Source organism: Anneissia japonica, unplaced genomic scaffold, assembly GCF_011630105.1.
Source record: "Anneissia japonica isolate Jap-2015-1 unplaced genomic scaffold, ASM1163010v1 scaffold1726_len428862_cov177, whole genome shotgun sequence".
In the NCBI taxonomy this organism is placed as follows: domain Eukaryota; kingdom Metazoa; phylum Echinodermata; class Crinoidea; order Comatulida; family Comatulidae; genus Anneissia; species Anneissia japonica.
Window position 1 is genome coordinate 134,106 of NW_022710671.1, and position 18,372 is coordinate 152,477.

General features: G+C 31.8%; 1 protein-coding gene across 18 annotated transcripts in view; it reads right to left on the reverse strand.

Moving 5' to 3' along the window:
• Window positions 1-18,372, reverse strand: part of LOC117107093 (fibrillin-2-like) — a 71,299-nt gene that overhangs the window by 20,683 nt on the left and 32,244 nt on the right. For 9 of the 18 annotated variants that reach the window (XM_033248628.1, XM_033248630.1, XM_033248633.1 and 6 more), the window contains 18 exons: window positions 17,288-17,407; window positions 16,788-16,943; window positions 15,354-15,470; window positions 14,534-14,650; window positions 12,992-13,114; window positions 12,602-12,715; window positions 11,871-11,984; window positions 11,395-11,508; window positions 10,646-10,759; window positions 5,100-5,231; window positions 4,562-4,678; window positions 3,704-3,817; window positions 3,123-3,248; window positions 2,025-2,141; window positions 1,653-1,766; window positions 1,314-1,451; window positions 895-1,008; window positions 87-203 (listed from right to left, as the gene is read on the reverse strand). In XM_033248628.1, the coding sequence (XP_033104519.1) occupies window positions 87-203; window positions 895-1,008; window positions 1,314-1,451; window positions 1,653-1,766; window positions 2,025-2,141; window positions 3,123-3,248; window positions 3,704-3,817; window positions 4,562-4,678; window positions 5,100-5,231; window positions 10,646-10,759; window positions 11,395-11,508; window positions 11,871-11,984; window positions 12,602-12,715; window positions 12,992-13,114; window positions 14,534-14,650; window positions 15,354-15,470; window positions 16,788-16,943; window positions 17,288-17,407 (2,178 nt within the window). Of the gene's footprint in view, window positions 1-86; window positions 204-894; window positions 1,009-1,313; window positions 1,452-1,652; window positions 1,767-2,024; window positions 2,142-3,122; window positions 3,249-3,703; window positions 3,818-4,561; window positions 4,679-5,099; window positions 5,232-10,645; window positions 10,760-11,394; window positions 11,509-11,870; window positions 11,985-12,601; window positions 12,716-12,991; window positions 13,115-14,533; window positions 14,651-15,353; window positions 15,471-16,345; window positions 16,409-16,787; window positions 16,944-17,287; window positions 17,408-18,372 lie in introns of all 18 variants that reach the window. The other 9 variants (XM_033248635.1, XM_033248627.1, XM_033248637.1 and 6 more) reach the window with 7 other exon arrangements.

Below are 18,372 nucleotides of genomic sequence, written 5' to 3' on the forward strand. Positions count from 1 at the left end.
TGAGTTAAATTCCTGTCGCATGAGCCCTGAAATATTGTGCTAGCATTATACCAACACTTTATCAAAATCTAATTAAACTTTTGTACCATTGTCTTGACAGTTAAGTCCAACATATCCATCTCCACACATACAAATATAGGATGTAGCATCAAGAATTTCACAAATACCCCCGTTTTCACACGGCTGTCCGATGCATGGACTCTCTACAGAAGGTTGGCATAAATGAAACTATTATTCGAAAGAACCACTTATGTTGTGTAACAAAATCGGGTCAATTCCAAAGTTGACAGGGCAGAAATGGCATACGAAAAAAAAATTGAAAATCAAAATTTAGAAAGAATATTCAGCTTGAAGAAATATATAGTCACATATGAACACCTGTTCATTCTTTCAACTTAACCAACTGTTATATCAAAACTACACATGTACCAAATTGTTTGCTAAAAATTGCATGCATTAAAAGAAATAAAATTCATTTTTAAATATCACTACTGTAAAATAACATTTATTATCAGATACCAAATAAACAGGCCTATCTATTCGTAATAGTTCCAAACAATAACCAATAATAATAAATATAATGATAAACTAGTGATGAAGATGAGGATAATGATGATAATAATGAAAATGAAGAGGATATGATAATAATATTGATGATGATAATATTGGTGATAATGATACTGACAAGGATAATAATGAAAATGATAATAATGATAATTATATAATGATAATGACAATGATGTTGATAATAATTATGATTCTGGACATTATGTGTTTGGTAACAACAATGTTGTGGATGTAAACAAATTGAAACATAAATGAAATAAAATATAAATGTAAAGCAAAAACCGTAACACATTATCTAAAAAAACCCAAAACCAGTTAAATATTTACCCCTCTCACAACGAATACCAATGTAATCATCTGGACAAATGCAGCCAACTGAACTATTGCTGGTAACGTAGCACACACCTCCATTTAGGCATACTGTGCTATTTGTACATGGCCCTGAATAATACACAGGATGACAACGATATTACAGTCAACTACAGTATGTGTTGACTTCAAATCCTAGTTAAATATTTACCCCTTTCTCAAAGATAAGTAGTATAATATTCGAGAAACAAACATCTGGAATAATTACAATAAAAAATATTGCTTTTATATGTATTATCCTTTAATTTCAAAGAAGTAAAACTGACGTTATGTGTAGAATATTTTTTATACCCTGCAGACCAGAATGAAATAAAATAGCATTGTTTAGAAACCTATGCAAAATAGAGTAAAAAATAATTATTAATTGAGGAGTATACCGCTTTCACAAAGTTGTCCAGTGAAGCCATACGGACAGATACAGCGTTGCTGATTAACCTCCATTATACACAAAGCGTCGTTTTGGCAAGGGTTGTCTTCACACAATGTGTATGGTTCCATTGTAGTAGAAGGAGTAACTAAGCAAAGTAATACAAACAATTTAATAGAGTGTCTGAATAAAATGTGAATAGGGGATATTAAAAAATCCTACACATAATACATTACTGATAAGACACAGTAATTTAATATACTAGTTAAAAATTAGAATAACATATACCAATAAAATGCAAAATAAAGAGATAAAAAAAAGAACTGATGGAAAGCATTTGAAATGTTACCAAGCTGACAATGCGTTCCGTAGAAACCATCTGGGCATTCACATGAATATTCAGTAAAATGACTAATACATTGAGCTCCGTTCTCGCAAGGGTCATTGATACAAAGATCTGGTCCTACAGAATAGAGTGTACAGTTATTATAGAAAGTCTTTTGAATTTCAATGAGCAACTGCTTTCAGCAACACAAAATATACAAGTGTCCGTGAATGAATGAATAACATAAATCTAATACTAAATATAACAGAACATGGTTGCGTCAAGAAAATAATAATAATTACAAAAAAAAAAAAAAAATAATAATGATGATGGTAGTGACAATAATATGAAATAATATTATTGATTAAATAACAACAATAACAATAATATTTGTACCATATTCGCAGTTGTCACCGAAAAATGCATTAAAACATCTGCAGGTATAAGTTGTTCCATCTGATTCACATATGGCGCTATTCTGACAAGGGTTTACTGAGCATAATCCGTCATCATCTGTAGCAAATACAGGAAGAGTATAAAGAATATTAACAAGTGTTACGTAGGTCTACTGTGTAGGCCTAATCAGTATTAAACTGCATATAGTTATAATCAAGAGTATCATAAAGAATATAGCTTATTCTGATTGCGGATACGTTAATGTTAAGCGTTGAAAAAATTTCCAGAGGGCCTGCAAAGCCTGAAGGAAATTTTTGAATGCATTAAATCTAACCTAAGTATAATAATTTTCCATTTAGTGTACGATGCATGCTCTACTATTTGCTTTATAAGTCAGTTGCCGTCTTTTAATTTTAGTTTTTTATAACTAACTGTTGTAGCAGTCATCGGTTGGTATAGTGATATGATCAGTATAAATTTAAATTTAAAAATTTAAATTTAACATTTATATAGTGCACATTTCTACAACATACATCGTAATCAGCGGCACTTTACATGATCTGTCCCTGGTCATTGGTTCCACATGCTGAGTATGTTGCTGCTGTATTCAGCAGCAGGAGCAAGCAACCCCACCAGGTGCCCATTTATACTCCTGGGTGGAGAGAAGCAATGCAGATAAAGAACCTTGCTCAAGGACACAAGCGAAATGCACAGCGGGGGATTGAAACCCCGACCTCAAGGTACGGAAACCAAAACCTTTCACGCTGCGCCAAACCACTTCTTACACACACGTGTGTGTATTTACATTTAGCTGTGCTGATTTTTGCTCCTGCAGTACGCGTTTAATTTGGTTTAATTAACTACACATCAGCAGTACAGTACCGATACGATGAATAACTATTATGTTAGAAAGAACTTGTTTGTAATGCTATTTTGATAGACTTTCGTCAAAAAAATAAACATTTTAGCATTCGAGAGAGAATACAGTCACTGACGTCCTTTTTGGTCGGTGCATGCAGACAGACAGACAGGTAAAATCGTTGTGATTCTTATATAAAGTACACAAATGTAAACATTCTAATACAATAAATGTATTACCATTTTCGCAGCTAAGACCAATGAATCCATCTATACAATTGCATACATAGAATGTGATATAGTTAATGCACTGCCCTCCATTCTGGCATGGGCTACCTTCACACATATCTCCAGTATTCTGAATAACTGTAAAGAACATTTCGATGTCATAATTCGTTCTCACAATGTTGGCAATTAAGTTCCAAAACCAGTAATAATGATGATAATATACATGAGGTTTTCTAAATTATAGTTACACAATAAAATCAAGCCTCGGGCCTAATAGAATAGGCTAATCACTGTTTACATTCGTTATGGTAACAAGTTCAGCCTAGTCTCTAATATGATATCAAGGCCTAAGTGTTTATTAAACATTATTAATAAAATACTCTTTAGTAAAAATATATTAAGCACAATATATGTAGTCATGTTGTAGTTATTTACTACGCTATTTTCTATAGCGTTATCAGTTTTATTTCGAATATCTATCGAAAATTAGATGATTCCCTCTTCGCAGTATTCATGTTAATAGTTAGGTACACTATGATATAGAGTTATCTACCTTGTCCTAGTTTGAGTAATCATTAGAAATTAGAAGATACCTTCTTCACAGTTCGTTCCCGTGTAGGATGGAATGCAAAGGCATTCGTAGCCTCCGGCTGTGATAGTGCACTCCCCAGCATTGATACATGGGCTTGACAGGCATGGATTGCTTTCTATTGTGCAATGGCATTAAGTATCAGAAACTCATAAATAATGATAAATATAATTATTTTAATACATTTCTATGTCTAAACACATAATACCGTTCATTTCCATTGACTTGATTATTAAAAACTAAAATATACAAACGCCTAATAGGGAAAATGACATTATAATTACAAAGAAAAATAGTATGATTAATGAGTTCTACTGAAATGAAAAATTATTTGGGAAAATAAAAGAGCATTTTGGAAAAAAAAATACTGTAAAAGTGTGTTACGCTCAGAGGTCAAGTAAAAATGTAATCCTTAAATCAAGAACGAACTGATTTAGGAACCTTCTTTTTTGGAAGAAGGTATTAATTTTTGAATTATAAATGATTGGTTTTGCATATTGGCACTGACAAGAGTAAGCTTCGTCAACTGAAATTACAGTAGGCCTAATGTCGATCTGCATCTATTTAGCCTACTTGCATTTACAGTGTTTCATTAATGTTTTCTTAATAATGCAACAACTAATGTTCTTTAGCAGAAAACAAGACTGATCTGTAATAAACAATCGTAAAATTGTAAATACTTATTTTAAGATTGAAGTAAGAGGATAGTTGTCCACAGTAATACAATATCTATAATAAACAATCGTAATTGTGAATATTACTTAGATTTAAGTAAAATTGACTAATTGTCCACAGTAGTACAACCTAAAAACACGGTTGAAAACAGCACCAACTATTGAATGTGCAGCGTTCTTTAACGTACCTATGATTTCACAATTTGTGCCTATGAATCCTGCTGGACACTGACAGGTGTAGACATTTGATTGGCTACTGCAGATACCTCCATTTATGCACGGAGAACTAAAGCATACATCTATCACTTTATAACGTCAAGAAAAATTGTATAAAATGTCAAAATGATTAGCATAAAGAGTATTAGCCTATGAGAGTTTAATTTAAAACATCAAGTAAACAGATAAAGAATTACCAATCTTTAATATATGGTTTGTTATCATTGACCATAATTTATAATTATATATTTCCTATTTTAATGTTCCTATAAAATTATATATTCAACTTTCAGAGATGAATATTTTACACACTTTTATCTATTAATTACTAGAATCTAAATATTCCTATTCTTTTACCAAATTACTGTAAATAATAAAATAGTTATCTAGGTTATTATTATTATTATTTATATTATTAATATTATTATTATTATTATTATTATTATTATTATTATTATTATTATTATTTCATAAATATTAGACAATGACGTAAAAATAAGTTTATGTTACCAGTTTCACAGTGGACTCCAAGGTAGCCTGTAGGACAGGAGCAGCTATATGCATTGCCGAGATCAAAACACGCACCGCCATTCTGACACGGGCTCATTTCACATGGATTATTATTGGGTGGCACTGTGATAGCTTTGAGAAAAATATCACAGATATACTATTTAATATATTGATACTTATGGATACTACACTTGACAGAATCCGCACAGAGACTGACCGGAACATTGGGGACGTATAAAGCTGTTAGATTTAACATGTAATACCATAACAACAACTAGGCCTACACCGGAACCAAATTAGAAACCACACTCACATAAACACCTATACACTCTAAAACATCACAGACAAACTATTTAGTAGGCGTGTATTGAATCTTATGAATACTACATTTTATAGATTCCACACAGACACCAACACACTGAAGACCTAAACAAACTGTAACATCCAACATAACGGGTAACACCGAAGCCAAGGTAGAAATTACTCACAACTAACTCAACAACCTATAAACATTACATATATACGGGCGCATTTACTCTCAACAATGACATAATAAATTCTAACCAACCTTGGATGAGACTGAACACCTAAAATGATGTCGAAAAGTTTAGAAAGTTGGCCAGCACGAGAAGTAATTGGAAACATGTTGTACAACGAATAAGCCAGGTAGCCCAGGCGGAGAAATCAGATGATTACTCAGCGAAGAGGCATTAAAGTAAACACATTCACATACAAATTGAATACATTTTGGTTATACATACAATTGTTTGAATATACATATATATATATATATATATATATATATATATATATATATTGCTTGTATAGAAATATACAATCTTAAAGTAGTTTTACATTGAAATACATAAAGAACCTGTATAACGTTCAATGAAATGCATTGCAATTGATATCATGATAAAGGATTTTCAACTTTGTTAATAAATATCACTCCACCATTAATGTCATCATTGAGAAAAATATCAGTTTAATTTCATTTTGGATGGGGATGTGCGAATAGATAAGAACCGGATCACAACATCCTTTTATAATAATCCGACAGATAACCAAAATCTCAGCTGCAACAGCATTTTAAAAAGTACATTATAAATTGGCAATGTCTATGTTTACTTAACTTAAGCGAATTCCAACCCCACCCCGCCCCCTCCAACACTTACTACAATCTTCGCAAACAAAGGCAAATCGCCCTCCCTAAAGTGAAACCCAACGCAGCAAAAAAATTATTATTAACTTTGGAGTTTATGGAATGGTAAATTTTTAAAGCATTTATTTGGTTGATTTATCTCTCTGTTCTCTTTGTTTCAATTTAATGAAAAAGAATGTATTAATTACAACTTCAGTCTCGATGAGGTTAATAGGCTTTTGTAAGTATTTCTTTTAAGATTGTTCTAAAAAAATTAAAGCTGAAATAATAATATTAAACTTTAAATTAACTAATTATGATCATAATCCTAATCTTTTACTTTTATAAATGGAACCAAATTTTGATGTTAATCCCAATCATGTACTTATTGAATTCAGATATTAATAATGTGCAATACAATTTTGAATTTTAAAAAAAATATATGTAGGCCTATATATTGGATTTGCCTTGAATTAGTACCGTAAATTATTATCATTAAAACAGTTTGTTGAATCCGTATTTATCAATGGATTTTTGCCCTTTTTAATTCCAGTGGCATTTTCCTAATATAATTAATTGTACATAATTGTTATTATTATTGTATATAAATTTTGTATGTTTTTGTTTTGGTTTTTGGTTTGTAATTATAAATTTAATCTTGTTCTTGTTTTTTGAGAATTTGCTGTTACTCTTCAATTTTGTTCACGAAATTGCAAATAAATAACATTTGAAGATTTGGAAAATTCCGCAGGTGACCTTCAGCTGATCTAAAGACACAATATGGCTTATAGGTTGATAGAAGATCTGAGAGCTATAAATCTTGAGATGCTGAGTGTGTTCTTCCTTGTAGATAATCTTTTGTGCCATGGAAAAAGAGTCGTAATTGCTCAAGAATTCAAGAACCAAGATAGTTTGTCTACTTTATTCGTTTAATGTCGCCATTAATCGATTGAGCCCTCTCACCCTTGATGACACAAGATAGCCGTTAACACTGTCAAATTATATATAAATCATCAAAGAAAGGTAAATACAGTGTTCGAATAAAGGACATGATGGTACATCGTGTAGTACAGCTCTCAACGAATGTTGTCATGTAAAATAAATAAATGTCAACATACTTTACATACTATGTAAAGTTATAGCACAAGCCACAAGGAAAATGAAACATTAATAATTTCATGGGGGGGATTAATGATTCTTACACTACATATTGGATTGAATTGACTAAAAATCTACAGAATGGAATTGGTCGGCATACTTTCCATTTAAGTTAAGTGTTAATATGGGCAAATGTTGGCATTGAGAGGAGCCATGTTGTACGTATCTTGAAGTTTCAGCCATCCCTCTCCCATCCGTTAAACCACCTGTGCTTTTAATCGATCTCATCAAAACCTGTTGATAATCGTGGCTGTGTGTATATAACTATATTATGTCAGTGTTTAACTTTTGACACTACAAGCTATTTGTAGCTATGCTTACTGTTGATTTTTGCTAGATTCTGTACATCTTCCAGAAAGGTTGACGTTTGACCCATGACACTAACTTACCTTATGAAATGTGCACTTTTGATTCTATAAATTTGATGTGTTTATTTTTACTTGCAAAATATTAGCCATATTAATTATAATTGTTATTGTCATACATGAACTTCACAATTTTTAATATAGATTTAGAATGCTGTATAGTTTATTTACAAATCCAACTTTGACCTTGATTTTTGACACTGCAAGGTCATTTTAACCTTTCTGTGTGCAACTATGATTATTTGTATTCAATAATATTATACATGATATAACAATAGTTAAAGAAAAACATTTTTTTAAATATCCTGCTTAAGATACAAAATAAGAGGTTGACCTTTGACCTAATGACACTGAAAGGTCATTTGGCAATCAAATGTGTGATTTTGATTTCTTAAGTTCATGTTTTATATTTATTATCATTTATGCAAAATGTTTAGAAAATTAATTATGAATGCAGAACTGAGTTTGTAATACTGCATAAACCTCTTACAAATAAAAATTTGACCCTGACCTTTGACACTGCCAGGTCATCTGAACCTTTTTTTTGCAATTATGAGCATTTGTAATAAATATGATATTTACATGTAAATATTTATAGTAAACCATTGCATTTTTATGCAAATATCCTGCTGAGTATCCCAAATAAGAGGTTGACCTTTGACCTAATATCACCGAGACGTCATTTCGCAAATCAAATGTTTGATTCGGATTCTTTGGGGTCATGTTTATATTTGTACCTAATACATTTATATGCTCAATATGTAATGGTTAAGGAGAAAATTAGCTGCAAATTTTCCAAATAGCGGCCATTTTGAATTTATGCAAATTAGGTAATTTATTATTGGCCGATCAAGGTAGATTTTGGATATGCTAATTGTTACAGGCAAAAGAACATATTTCAGCAATAAATCAAACTTTTGCAATTTGTTTCACTCAATGCCTATTTTACATCTATTTCTACCTGTCTAATGCTCAAACAGCAAGTCGCTTCTTGAAAATGGCAACACTCTTCAACGTCTTAATATCATGAGGAAGAGCGTTCCATAAACGAGATGCCGCACATGAAAATGAACGTTTCCCAAATGACTCCAATTTGTATCTTGGAACATTAAGTAAAATTTTGGTAGAAAAAAGTGTGAGAGATGAAGAACGGTATTCCAAAATGTGTCTGATATAAGATGGTGATGTGCCATGTAATGCTTTATTTCTGGATGATACTGGCAATCAGTGCAGTTTTCTTAATACTGCTGAGATATGTTTGTATTCCCTAGTGCAAGACACAATTCTCGCAGCCGTATTTTGAACTCGTTGCAATGGATGAATATGTAACTTTGGGAGACCATACAATAGTGTATATGTTGTATAATATAAAATATACAACGATTGAGGGCAGGCAATCGCATTTTTGCTTTATGAAGCATTCCCATGATACATCCTTTCATCCTTTTGGTTTGGTCCCAGTTCAAAACCGGACCTGCTGCGAATAACGACATTTAATGTCATTCACACTTTAACATTGGGTCTATGCATGTTGAACTATACTTTTCATGCTAAGCTTTCTTTCCTCTCGAAAGCAGATCGTTCTCTGTTCAATGCAGGAACAGCTACCGATACTTTCGACAATCTGTTTCACAAATCCCACTCAGATTCAGAGTAAAGCCTACATTTCACTTTTAACGAAATGCTTTATAGGCCAGTTTAATTTTTAAGTTCAGGAATTCTCTGTTTAATATAGGATCCACCACGAATATCTGAAGATCTCTGATTATCGACTTACCACATAGCAGTGCTGTTTCCTCTCAACTTGCTTTCAGTTCAAACTGAAGTAGGTGTTCACGAATCGTGGCATTGTACGTTAACGGTCAGTCAATATCTTATTTCATATTTATTTCATTAAACTACCGCATTTTCCAGATTAATGGTAATGGTAATGGTTGGAGACTTATATAGCGCATAACACTCGATTACTCGTTCCTCGTTTTCATTTCTCTCCTCTTCCTCCTTCCTTATGGGCTGCCGTATAGGACTTGCCGGAGTCGCTAGTCCTATACTATGGCCCACTTTCAATGGCATCCCATAAGTTAAGCAATGTTTCCATACATATCAGTAAAGTATCTATGCCCTTTTTGTAAGGTTCAGAGCAATCGAGTTTTCAAACCCAAGGTTAAGATTAGTCTCTGTCTTTTATTTATGTACCATGGCGCACGCAAGCAAAAACACAACGATTGAGGGCAGGCAATCGCATTTTGCTTGGGAAGCAATCCCACGACACATCGTTTCATCCATTTGGTTTGGTTCCACAATTGAGGCAACAACTTACTCAAAGGTATTTTTTACTAACTATCACAATATCATCTCCATCAACGGTTACCATACTTTGCGATTCCCTGCTCTCCCTCCCTTATCTGGGTACATGTGGCCTACTTTCAGTTAAGCACATGTTTCCATACAAATCACTAAAGGGCGTTATCTGTGTCCTTTTTGTAAGGTTCAGAGCAATCGAGTTTTTAATTAAAATAATACCCAAATAATACCCAAAATTAAGATTAGTCTGTCTTTCATATGTATCATGGCGTACGCAAGCCAAAATATCTGTATCGTGCTCATGGTATGTATAGTATTCACTTTACAAACACAAAGACTGTAGTGATGATGAAGCATAAACATAAAACACAATGATATTAAATACAACTTAACAGTTAAGTTGAAGCTAATGGTGGAATCAAAATATTAAAATAGTTAAAAATTTCAGTAAGTGTCAATATTCAGTATTGGATTGTACAAGCAGGTATATGAAATACATTTCTAATAAATCCATCCATAGCATGTCTGCGTCTTCAATTTATCACTTTGTATTTTGATAGGAATTTGTATGCACTCACCTTGTTCACAATTCGTTCCCGAAAATCCATATACACAGGTACAGGTGTAAGATACATAGTAATTCGTGCAAACTCCATTGTTTTGACATGGATTACTACTACAAACATTCGGAACTGAAACAAAAATATAAATATAGCTTTTCAACTGAAAGACTGGTTTAACAAAACTTAAAATGAATAATTGTTTCAATGAAAAAAATGTAAACACTGATTTTAAAAAAATGTAGAAAGTAAAGCCCATATAAGCACTATAGTAATACTGAGATGTATTAGTTGTTTTATTATATGCATACCAATTTTACCCTACTCAAGCATTCCATTGATACCAAAAATTGAAACATACAAGTTAAAATATATAAGAACAATAATATGCTACAATAAAAAATATATGAAGCCCTTGAAAATATAACAAAATACATATAACAGGTCTCAACATTAACAATGAATTAAACACTCCTTACCATAAACCAAGAATATAAACAATATTTCCGAAGAATAATTTAAAACTTAAATCAATTTAAAATAACCTGGAAGCTGTTTCATAATCTAAAGGATGGGATAATTATGCAATTCAAAAAGAATTATAAGGTTAATAATGCAAAAATTAAATAATAATAATAATAATGCAAGAATTAAAGGTTAATAATGCAAATAACCTTTAAAAGAAAACAAACGAAACATGGCCAGAATGAGGTAAAATGAAATACAAAATAACCACTGGAAGTCTTTTTGTGTGATTTGTACGGTACCTATCTCACAAATAACACCGGTATATCCTGCAGCACACAGACATTGAAACGAAGTGACCTGGTTGATACATGTAGCCCCATTACGACAGGGACTACTCACGCAGGGATTAGGCACTAAGAATGTAAAACCACACGTTTATATATTAAGATATACACATTTCAGCTACTCTAATGCAAACTATTGTTAAGACTTATTATAAAAATAGTAATAATAGCTTAATGATTAGTAGTAGTACTTTTGTTCGACAGTCCATTAGACTGTCGAATTTGATTGTATGTTTGTCAATAGGGAAACCGTAGGTGCGATATTGTGCTAATCTTTGCTACATTAAGTACTGGTTTAATTTCAACGTCATATTTGCTTTTATACAACCTCTCACCTGGTATGGAAATTGTTTTATGAAATAATATTACAACTATATATTTTCCACTATTGTATTTATGTCAGCGAATTGGTACCCGACGTCTGTACTAACCTATCTCACAGTTGGTTCCGCTCCAGCCTATCAAGCAAGTACAAGTGTAGTACGTATAGAAGTTGTTGCATTTTCCAGCGTTTTGGCAGGGATTGCTCAAGCATGGATCTTGCACTAGGATTCATATAAGAATAATTAATGATTAATAGATTGAATTAGTTCAGATACATTACACTGTGATACCTTTGAGTTTTTCAAATGTATTGATTAAACACTCATTTGCTATTTCTCACGAAAGCTACTTTTGTAAGAACAAGCACCTACACTATCAATAGAGATTATAAGAATTTTTTTAGAACAACGTATATTTACATATTTTTATTTATTAACAATTCGACAGAAAAAAAAAGTGTCGAAGAGAAACCGAGGGTCAAGGGTTCAACAAAACGTGGATACCTTTTGAAAAAAATACAGTTAAATATAAATAGCCATTAATATAACATAAGATCAACAAATCAATCAATCAATTAATCATATATACACACATATGATATATAAGTCGTTATTGACTATTGTGATGTTATTGACTATTGTGATGGTGACCAATCGTTTTTAAAAAAACAAATCATTTAAAAAAAAGAGGTGAATGAAGTATGGAAAAGAACAAACGAACAAGACATACGAACGAACTAATAAACCTTTAATCGAATTAATTAATCATGACAAATATATAACAAGCCTAAAAAGTTAGCTTTATCAACGTCGGGATGTCATGACGTAATATTATTTACCTATTTCACAACTGGTTCCAGTGAAGCCCGCCTGGCAGATACACACATAAAAAGTTACGGAACTGAAGCAATCGCCGCCATTTTGGCACGGATTGGAACTGCAAGGATTTGCCTCTGTGAATGCATATCATATAACAATGATACAATAAATACAACAAAAATTGAGATCATAATAAATATTTAAAATACAAAAAGAATAGATTAAAAAAAAGAATTACATTGTACTTAACAATTACAATTGAACTACCGGGAAAATATTTTTATTCACAACAAATATTTAAATTTATTTATGAATGCTAACGGAAATAAACTAAGCGACAATTGGGAAAAATAAACACTAAAAAACTCTATTGTCAATAATAAACAAGAATGAATTTAGCAATACGGTACCGTTTTCACATCTTACACCAGAGTATCCTTCTCTACAGTTACATTCATACGAGGTAATATAATTGATGCAATCACCACCATTTAAACACGGCATCACATTGCATGGGTTAACAACGGTATTTTCTGCAAATGAAACACAATAATGTGAAGTGCTTAGAGGCTTTGTTAAGGCATTAAGCGCTATATAAAAACGACATATTATTATTAATTACTGTATTATGGAAATTATGAAACGTCTGATACCTGTAAAGTATATGCAAAAAAAAGTATAAACGTATTTCTTCAGCGCATCGTTTATGAGCTCTTTTTTTTTTAAATTAAGTTTTATACTTACTTGCACATATCAACAAATTTAGAAAAAATAATCTTTTTTTCTTGTTGTGAAGTTAAAAGATGTATAACCATGCAATAAAAAATAATTAGTTTGAACAATAAAAACATCAAATATATCAATGATAATATAGACAAATAAATAATACATACTAAGACGTTTATTGAATGGTGTAATAAGAAAATAAATAAATGTGTTTATAATCGATTTATCTTTAGTTTTAATTTGAGACAACTATACAATTCTATTTTTTTAAATTTATTTATTCTGGTTTTTTATTAAAACATTTTGATTTTGCAGCACAGGCTGAATTGCATCAAAATTTACATGGTTAAAACAATACAAAGGGAAACAGAAATGCAAAAAAGATTAAAAACAATTAAAACGCAACATCAATTAAGTTGGAAACTCACTTAGTTTACAATTTTGTATCATTAATTACATTTGAGTTGAACAAGTTAATTATATAATGAATGGTTGACTTGAGTGGCAAGTCTGCGATTTACTGAGAATAAGTGATTAATGTTCTGAAGGGCATTCCTTCCGAATTTACAAACAAGTGAATGACGACGAGAATCAAGTCTGTCCAATTTAAGTGTCTCTAGGGCAGTGGTCTAGGAAGTTTAAAGCTGATTAAGAATCATTCTACAGGCACATTTTTGTACTCTTTCAATTTCAGCTGATTGGGTTGGAGTTAAGGAAGAATGCCAAACAGGGCATGCGTATTCAACTATTATAGAGCGTACATATAATCAATAAATGTTAACAAGCTCGGGTAAGGGAGATCGAAATTATCTTTAAATGACCGAGCATGAATAGTGTACGACTAGCTCTTGAAACCATTTCTTCTACATGCGTGACCCATTTAAGATCATTTTGCAAGGTCACACCTAGCAGCTTCAGTTTAGAAACTGTTTCTAGCTCAGAATTATAAATGTTTATAGGTTGAAAAATAGGCACTGTTTTACTGAATGCAAAATTCATAGTTTTGCATTTACTAGGTTAAGTTTCATGTTGTTTTAACATTACTCCAGTCAACAATTTGATCAACATGGGTTTGCAGGTTATCATTAACACTTAAAACGGACACTCCAGCAATAGTCAAATCATCCACGATTATAATTTTCCAGTGAATAGAAGTTTATACAAATCACAATAAATAATATATCGCATATAACACTTGCGTAAATTAAGTGGGTCTAGTAACCTACCAACGTCGCATAGTGTTCCACTGTACCCAGGTGCACATATACAGGTGTATCCATTAGGTTCAGGTGAACATGTTGCCGTCTCGTGACATAGGTTCATTGTACAACGATCTGGGGGTGCTTACAAATTAGGAAAATCAAGTATTACAAGATGCATTGAAATGTTCTAGTTTGGGAGAGATAACAAGTATAGTAGTAAACGATTTAAAAATGGAAAAGCGGAAATTCAATAATAGTATTTTTCTATTATTGTCTCTTATTTTGCCCGAAGCTGACAAGTTCGTGTTCTAAAACTGGCCAATTCATGGAATTGGTAAAGATAGTTACGACTATTGCTTATAATGTACCCGCTTTAAAAATTATTGTTTGAATCCCATGCATCGGTTTTCTCCAATATGATTCTAGGGTTCATTAGGTTGCTGGTTCTACAATCACAAATCACACTATAATGTTTCACATGTGATATAAAAGAGCTATCTATTAAGAGCAGTATAAATTAATGTTTGACGTAAAAAGCATCATCTGTATTATTATTTCATTTTAGCACAAAATACTAACTATGTTTCTGTTGATATTGTTTTATTTCCCTAAAGGACAAAATATACATTATATCTACTTTCAGTCAAATAATTTACGGGCAATTAAAAACAATTAACTTATAACCATCTTGGTATGAATGGCCAAGTATATATATTCAATATCGGTTGCAAATTCAATGCAATTAACCATGTTACTGAACGAAAATGAATGAATAAATCTGTTAACACGATTAATGAAAACATATCTAATGATCGAAAGCCAAGGATTTACACAATTTACATACCGATTTCACAGTTAGGTCCTGAATAGCCTTCTGGGCATAAGCAAATGTAACTTGTTCCTGATAAATTACAAGTGCCACCGTTTAAGCAAGGTGATGGGTCACAAGTAGAAGGTGGTCCTAATGAAGTAAATAATCAGTTGCAATTAATTGTTGTATATATTTGAATAATTATAGCTACCAATTAATCAGTTGCAGTTAATGGTTGCATATTTAAATAACCAGCAAACAATTCGACATTATAAAAACGTTGCAGTTTGGTATTTGAAACAGAGTTGTTTTTTTTCCCTATTTTTTATTGTAAAACCATAAATACGTATTTATAACGTAATTTCTCACTAAAATATCAATTTAAACCTTGCTGCAAGTTGTGTCAACGTTATTTTGTGATATAACCTAACCACAAAGTTGTGTTTGTTGATATTTCTTTATGACGTCATGCACATAATGAATAGTGAAAAAAGCATGCACAAATCAAATACCGGTAGCACTTTTAAGTAAGAGTAGAGACAACAAGATATTGCAAAATCTAAAATCCCGAAAAAAAAATTCCAAAAAGACTAATTAAGTTATCAACTTAAAACTAAAGACTTTTTGAAAAAATAATGTTTGCTGATTTACTACAAAACTACAAAAACAAAAATGAGACTTTGTTAAATATAATGCTTGCAACTGTTAATTGGTAAAGACAATATTTTTCTTTCATCTTTTCAATTGAAATGTAATTTCATTTTATGTGTTTAATATCTTTACACATTGTATATATAAGAGCTGAAATAACATATTATTTGATATTATGTATACAAAAAAACTTGCGAGGACGAATAAGATAAGATATAAAAAAATTAAAAGAAATTAGAAAATTTAATATAACACAGATGTGCTAAATACTAGATCACATTTCTCTGTTGAAAGGCTTGTGCATAACCAGTTTCTAAGCCAAAAAATTAAAAAAATTAAAGAGAACACATACTGACACTAGGCGAAGTACTTACTGAGAGAGGGATCTATGACTGTAGTTTGGGTCGTGATAGTAAAAGGAGATGTAGGTGTCGAACCTTAAGAGTGGATGAATTTTACAACAGTGATAACAATACAAATATAGATAAGAAGTTTAATAAGTGTGAATGGCCTCCTCTAGGCAGTATTGTTGATTGTCATTAACATTATCATCAGTGCTAAATGCAGTAGATGGGAAGGATGAATATGATAAAGTACTAACAGTTTTTGGTTCTATTCAAATTGGGAAAATTACTATCATGTTTCAATCATTAGCAAAGGAGCAGGAGGTTTTTAATCCAGGTGTTTTTATACACACAGTCCATACGCATTAAATGTATAAAATCATTATTACTAAGCATATAAGTACGAAGTAATGTTAATGACAATCATCAATAAGCATTTAAATCTTTGATGTGCATATATGATATGACATGCCTGTTTGACAGTATTGTCCATCATAACCGAAAGGGCAGACGCATCGTGGCGTGTTACCCTCCACAGTGCAAAGGCCGCCATTTTGACAAAAAACGTTATCACATGGATTTGGAGATGCAGTGGCAGCAGTAGAAATGTCAGTGTCAGTAGTGCTACCTGCAGTAATAGATTAACGCATTAATATAAACTTGAGGTCATCATTTTAAATCTAAATTAATTACTAGGCTTATGAAAATAGGTCTATACTTCATTACTAATTATTTACGCCAATGTAAATTATATATACTGTAAGCTTAATGAAAAAGGTATGCTTTTTGATCCTATTCTATTGATACTCTTTATACTGGGCTTAATTTTATCATCATAATTACATAAGTCACAAGTATACAGACATCATAATAAACTGATATTGCCTTTAAACCTTTGAACTCAAATAAAATTATCACATCAGTTATTAAACTATATTTTCTACCCTTTGTGATGGCGGCATTATAACTTACTCTGTTGAGTATCACACAAAAATCCCGTGAATCCATCTGGACAGATGCATCCATAAAAGTTGCCGGATGACGTGCATACACCACCGTTCAAGCAAGGATTCTGAGCGCAAGGATCCATAACTAATAATAAATTATTATTTTATTTTATAGAAATGTAATAATAAAAAAATGTTTAAATTATATATATACATATATATATAAATCAAAGAAAGGTAAATGCAGTGTTTGAATAAAGGATATAATAACACATCGTGTAGCATAGCTCTCAACGAATGAAGTCGTATACAAAACAAAGAAATTGTTTAATAAAATTCCTCCCACGGGATTTGAACCCGCGACCTCTCGCTATCAAGACGAGCGTCATAACCATTAGACCACAGAGGCTTCATGGTTGAACAGATTCAAATACCGCCAGATACACTCTATTACACAATAGGTACGGCTAGAAACAAATAATTACATTTGTTGAGAGCTATTTCAATTCAATTCACTTTATTGCTTCATAAGCCATCGAGGGCTACTATCCGCTTAAACTATACATATATAGGCCTACACATAAATACATTGAAAAGAAAGACACTCATGTCCTATATTCAAACACTGTATTTACCATGCTGCATTTTTGGCCATTTACAGAACTGGTCCATGGCACCCGACTTTTTGAAAAAAAAAAAACCCGGGTTATAAATCCTGCTGGTTTGTTGAATAGCGATGGGTTCTTAAATTATTTATTGCCACTGAAGCCCATGAGATGAAGTGAGTGATTGTAATGGGTTTCTTGTTTACATTCCAATGACTATATGTTGCTGGCCAGGACTCTCTTGTTAACTCCCAATGGAAATTCTTAGAACCAATTAAGTTAAGTTTATGGAGCTGCTGACAGCTCCCTCTGGACCATTTGACAGCTCACTCTCAACCATCAGACAGCTCACTATGAACCATTTCTGCTAACGGGGACTTTTGCCTCATGCCTTTCTTTGATGATTTATATATAATTTAACAGTGTTAACGGCAATCTTTTATTTATTATTATATGCAATTTGATGATTTATATATAATTTAACAGTGTTGAATCTTTATATATA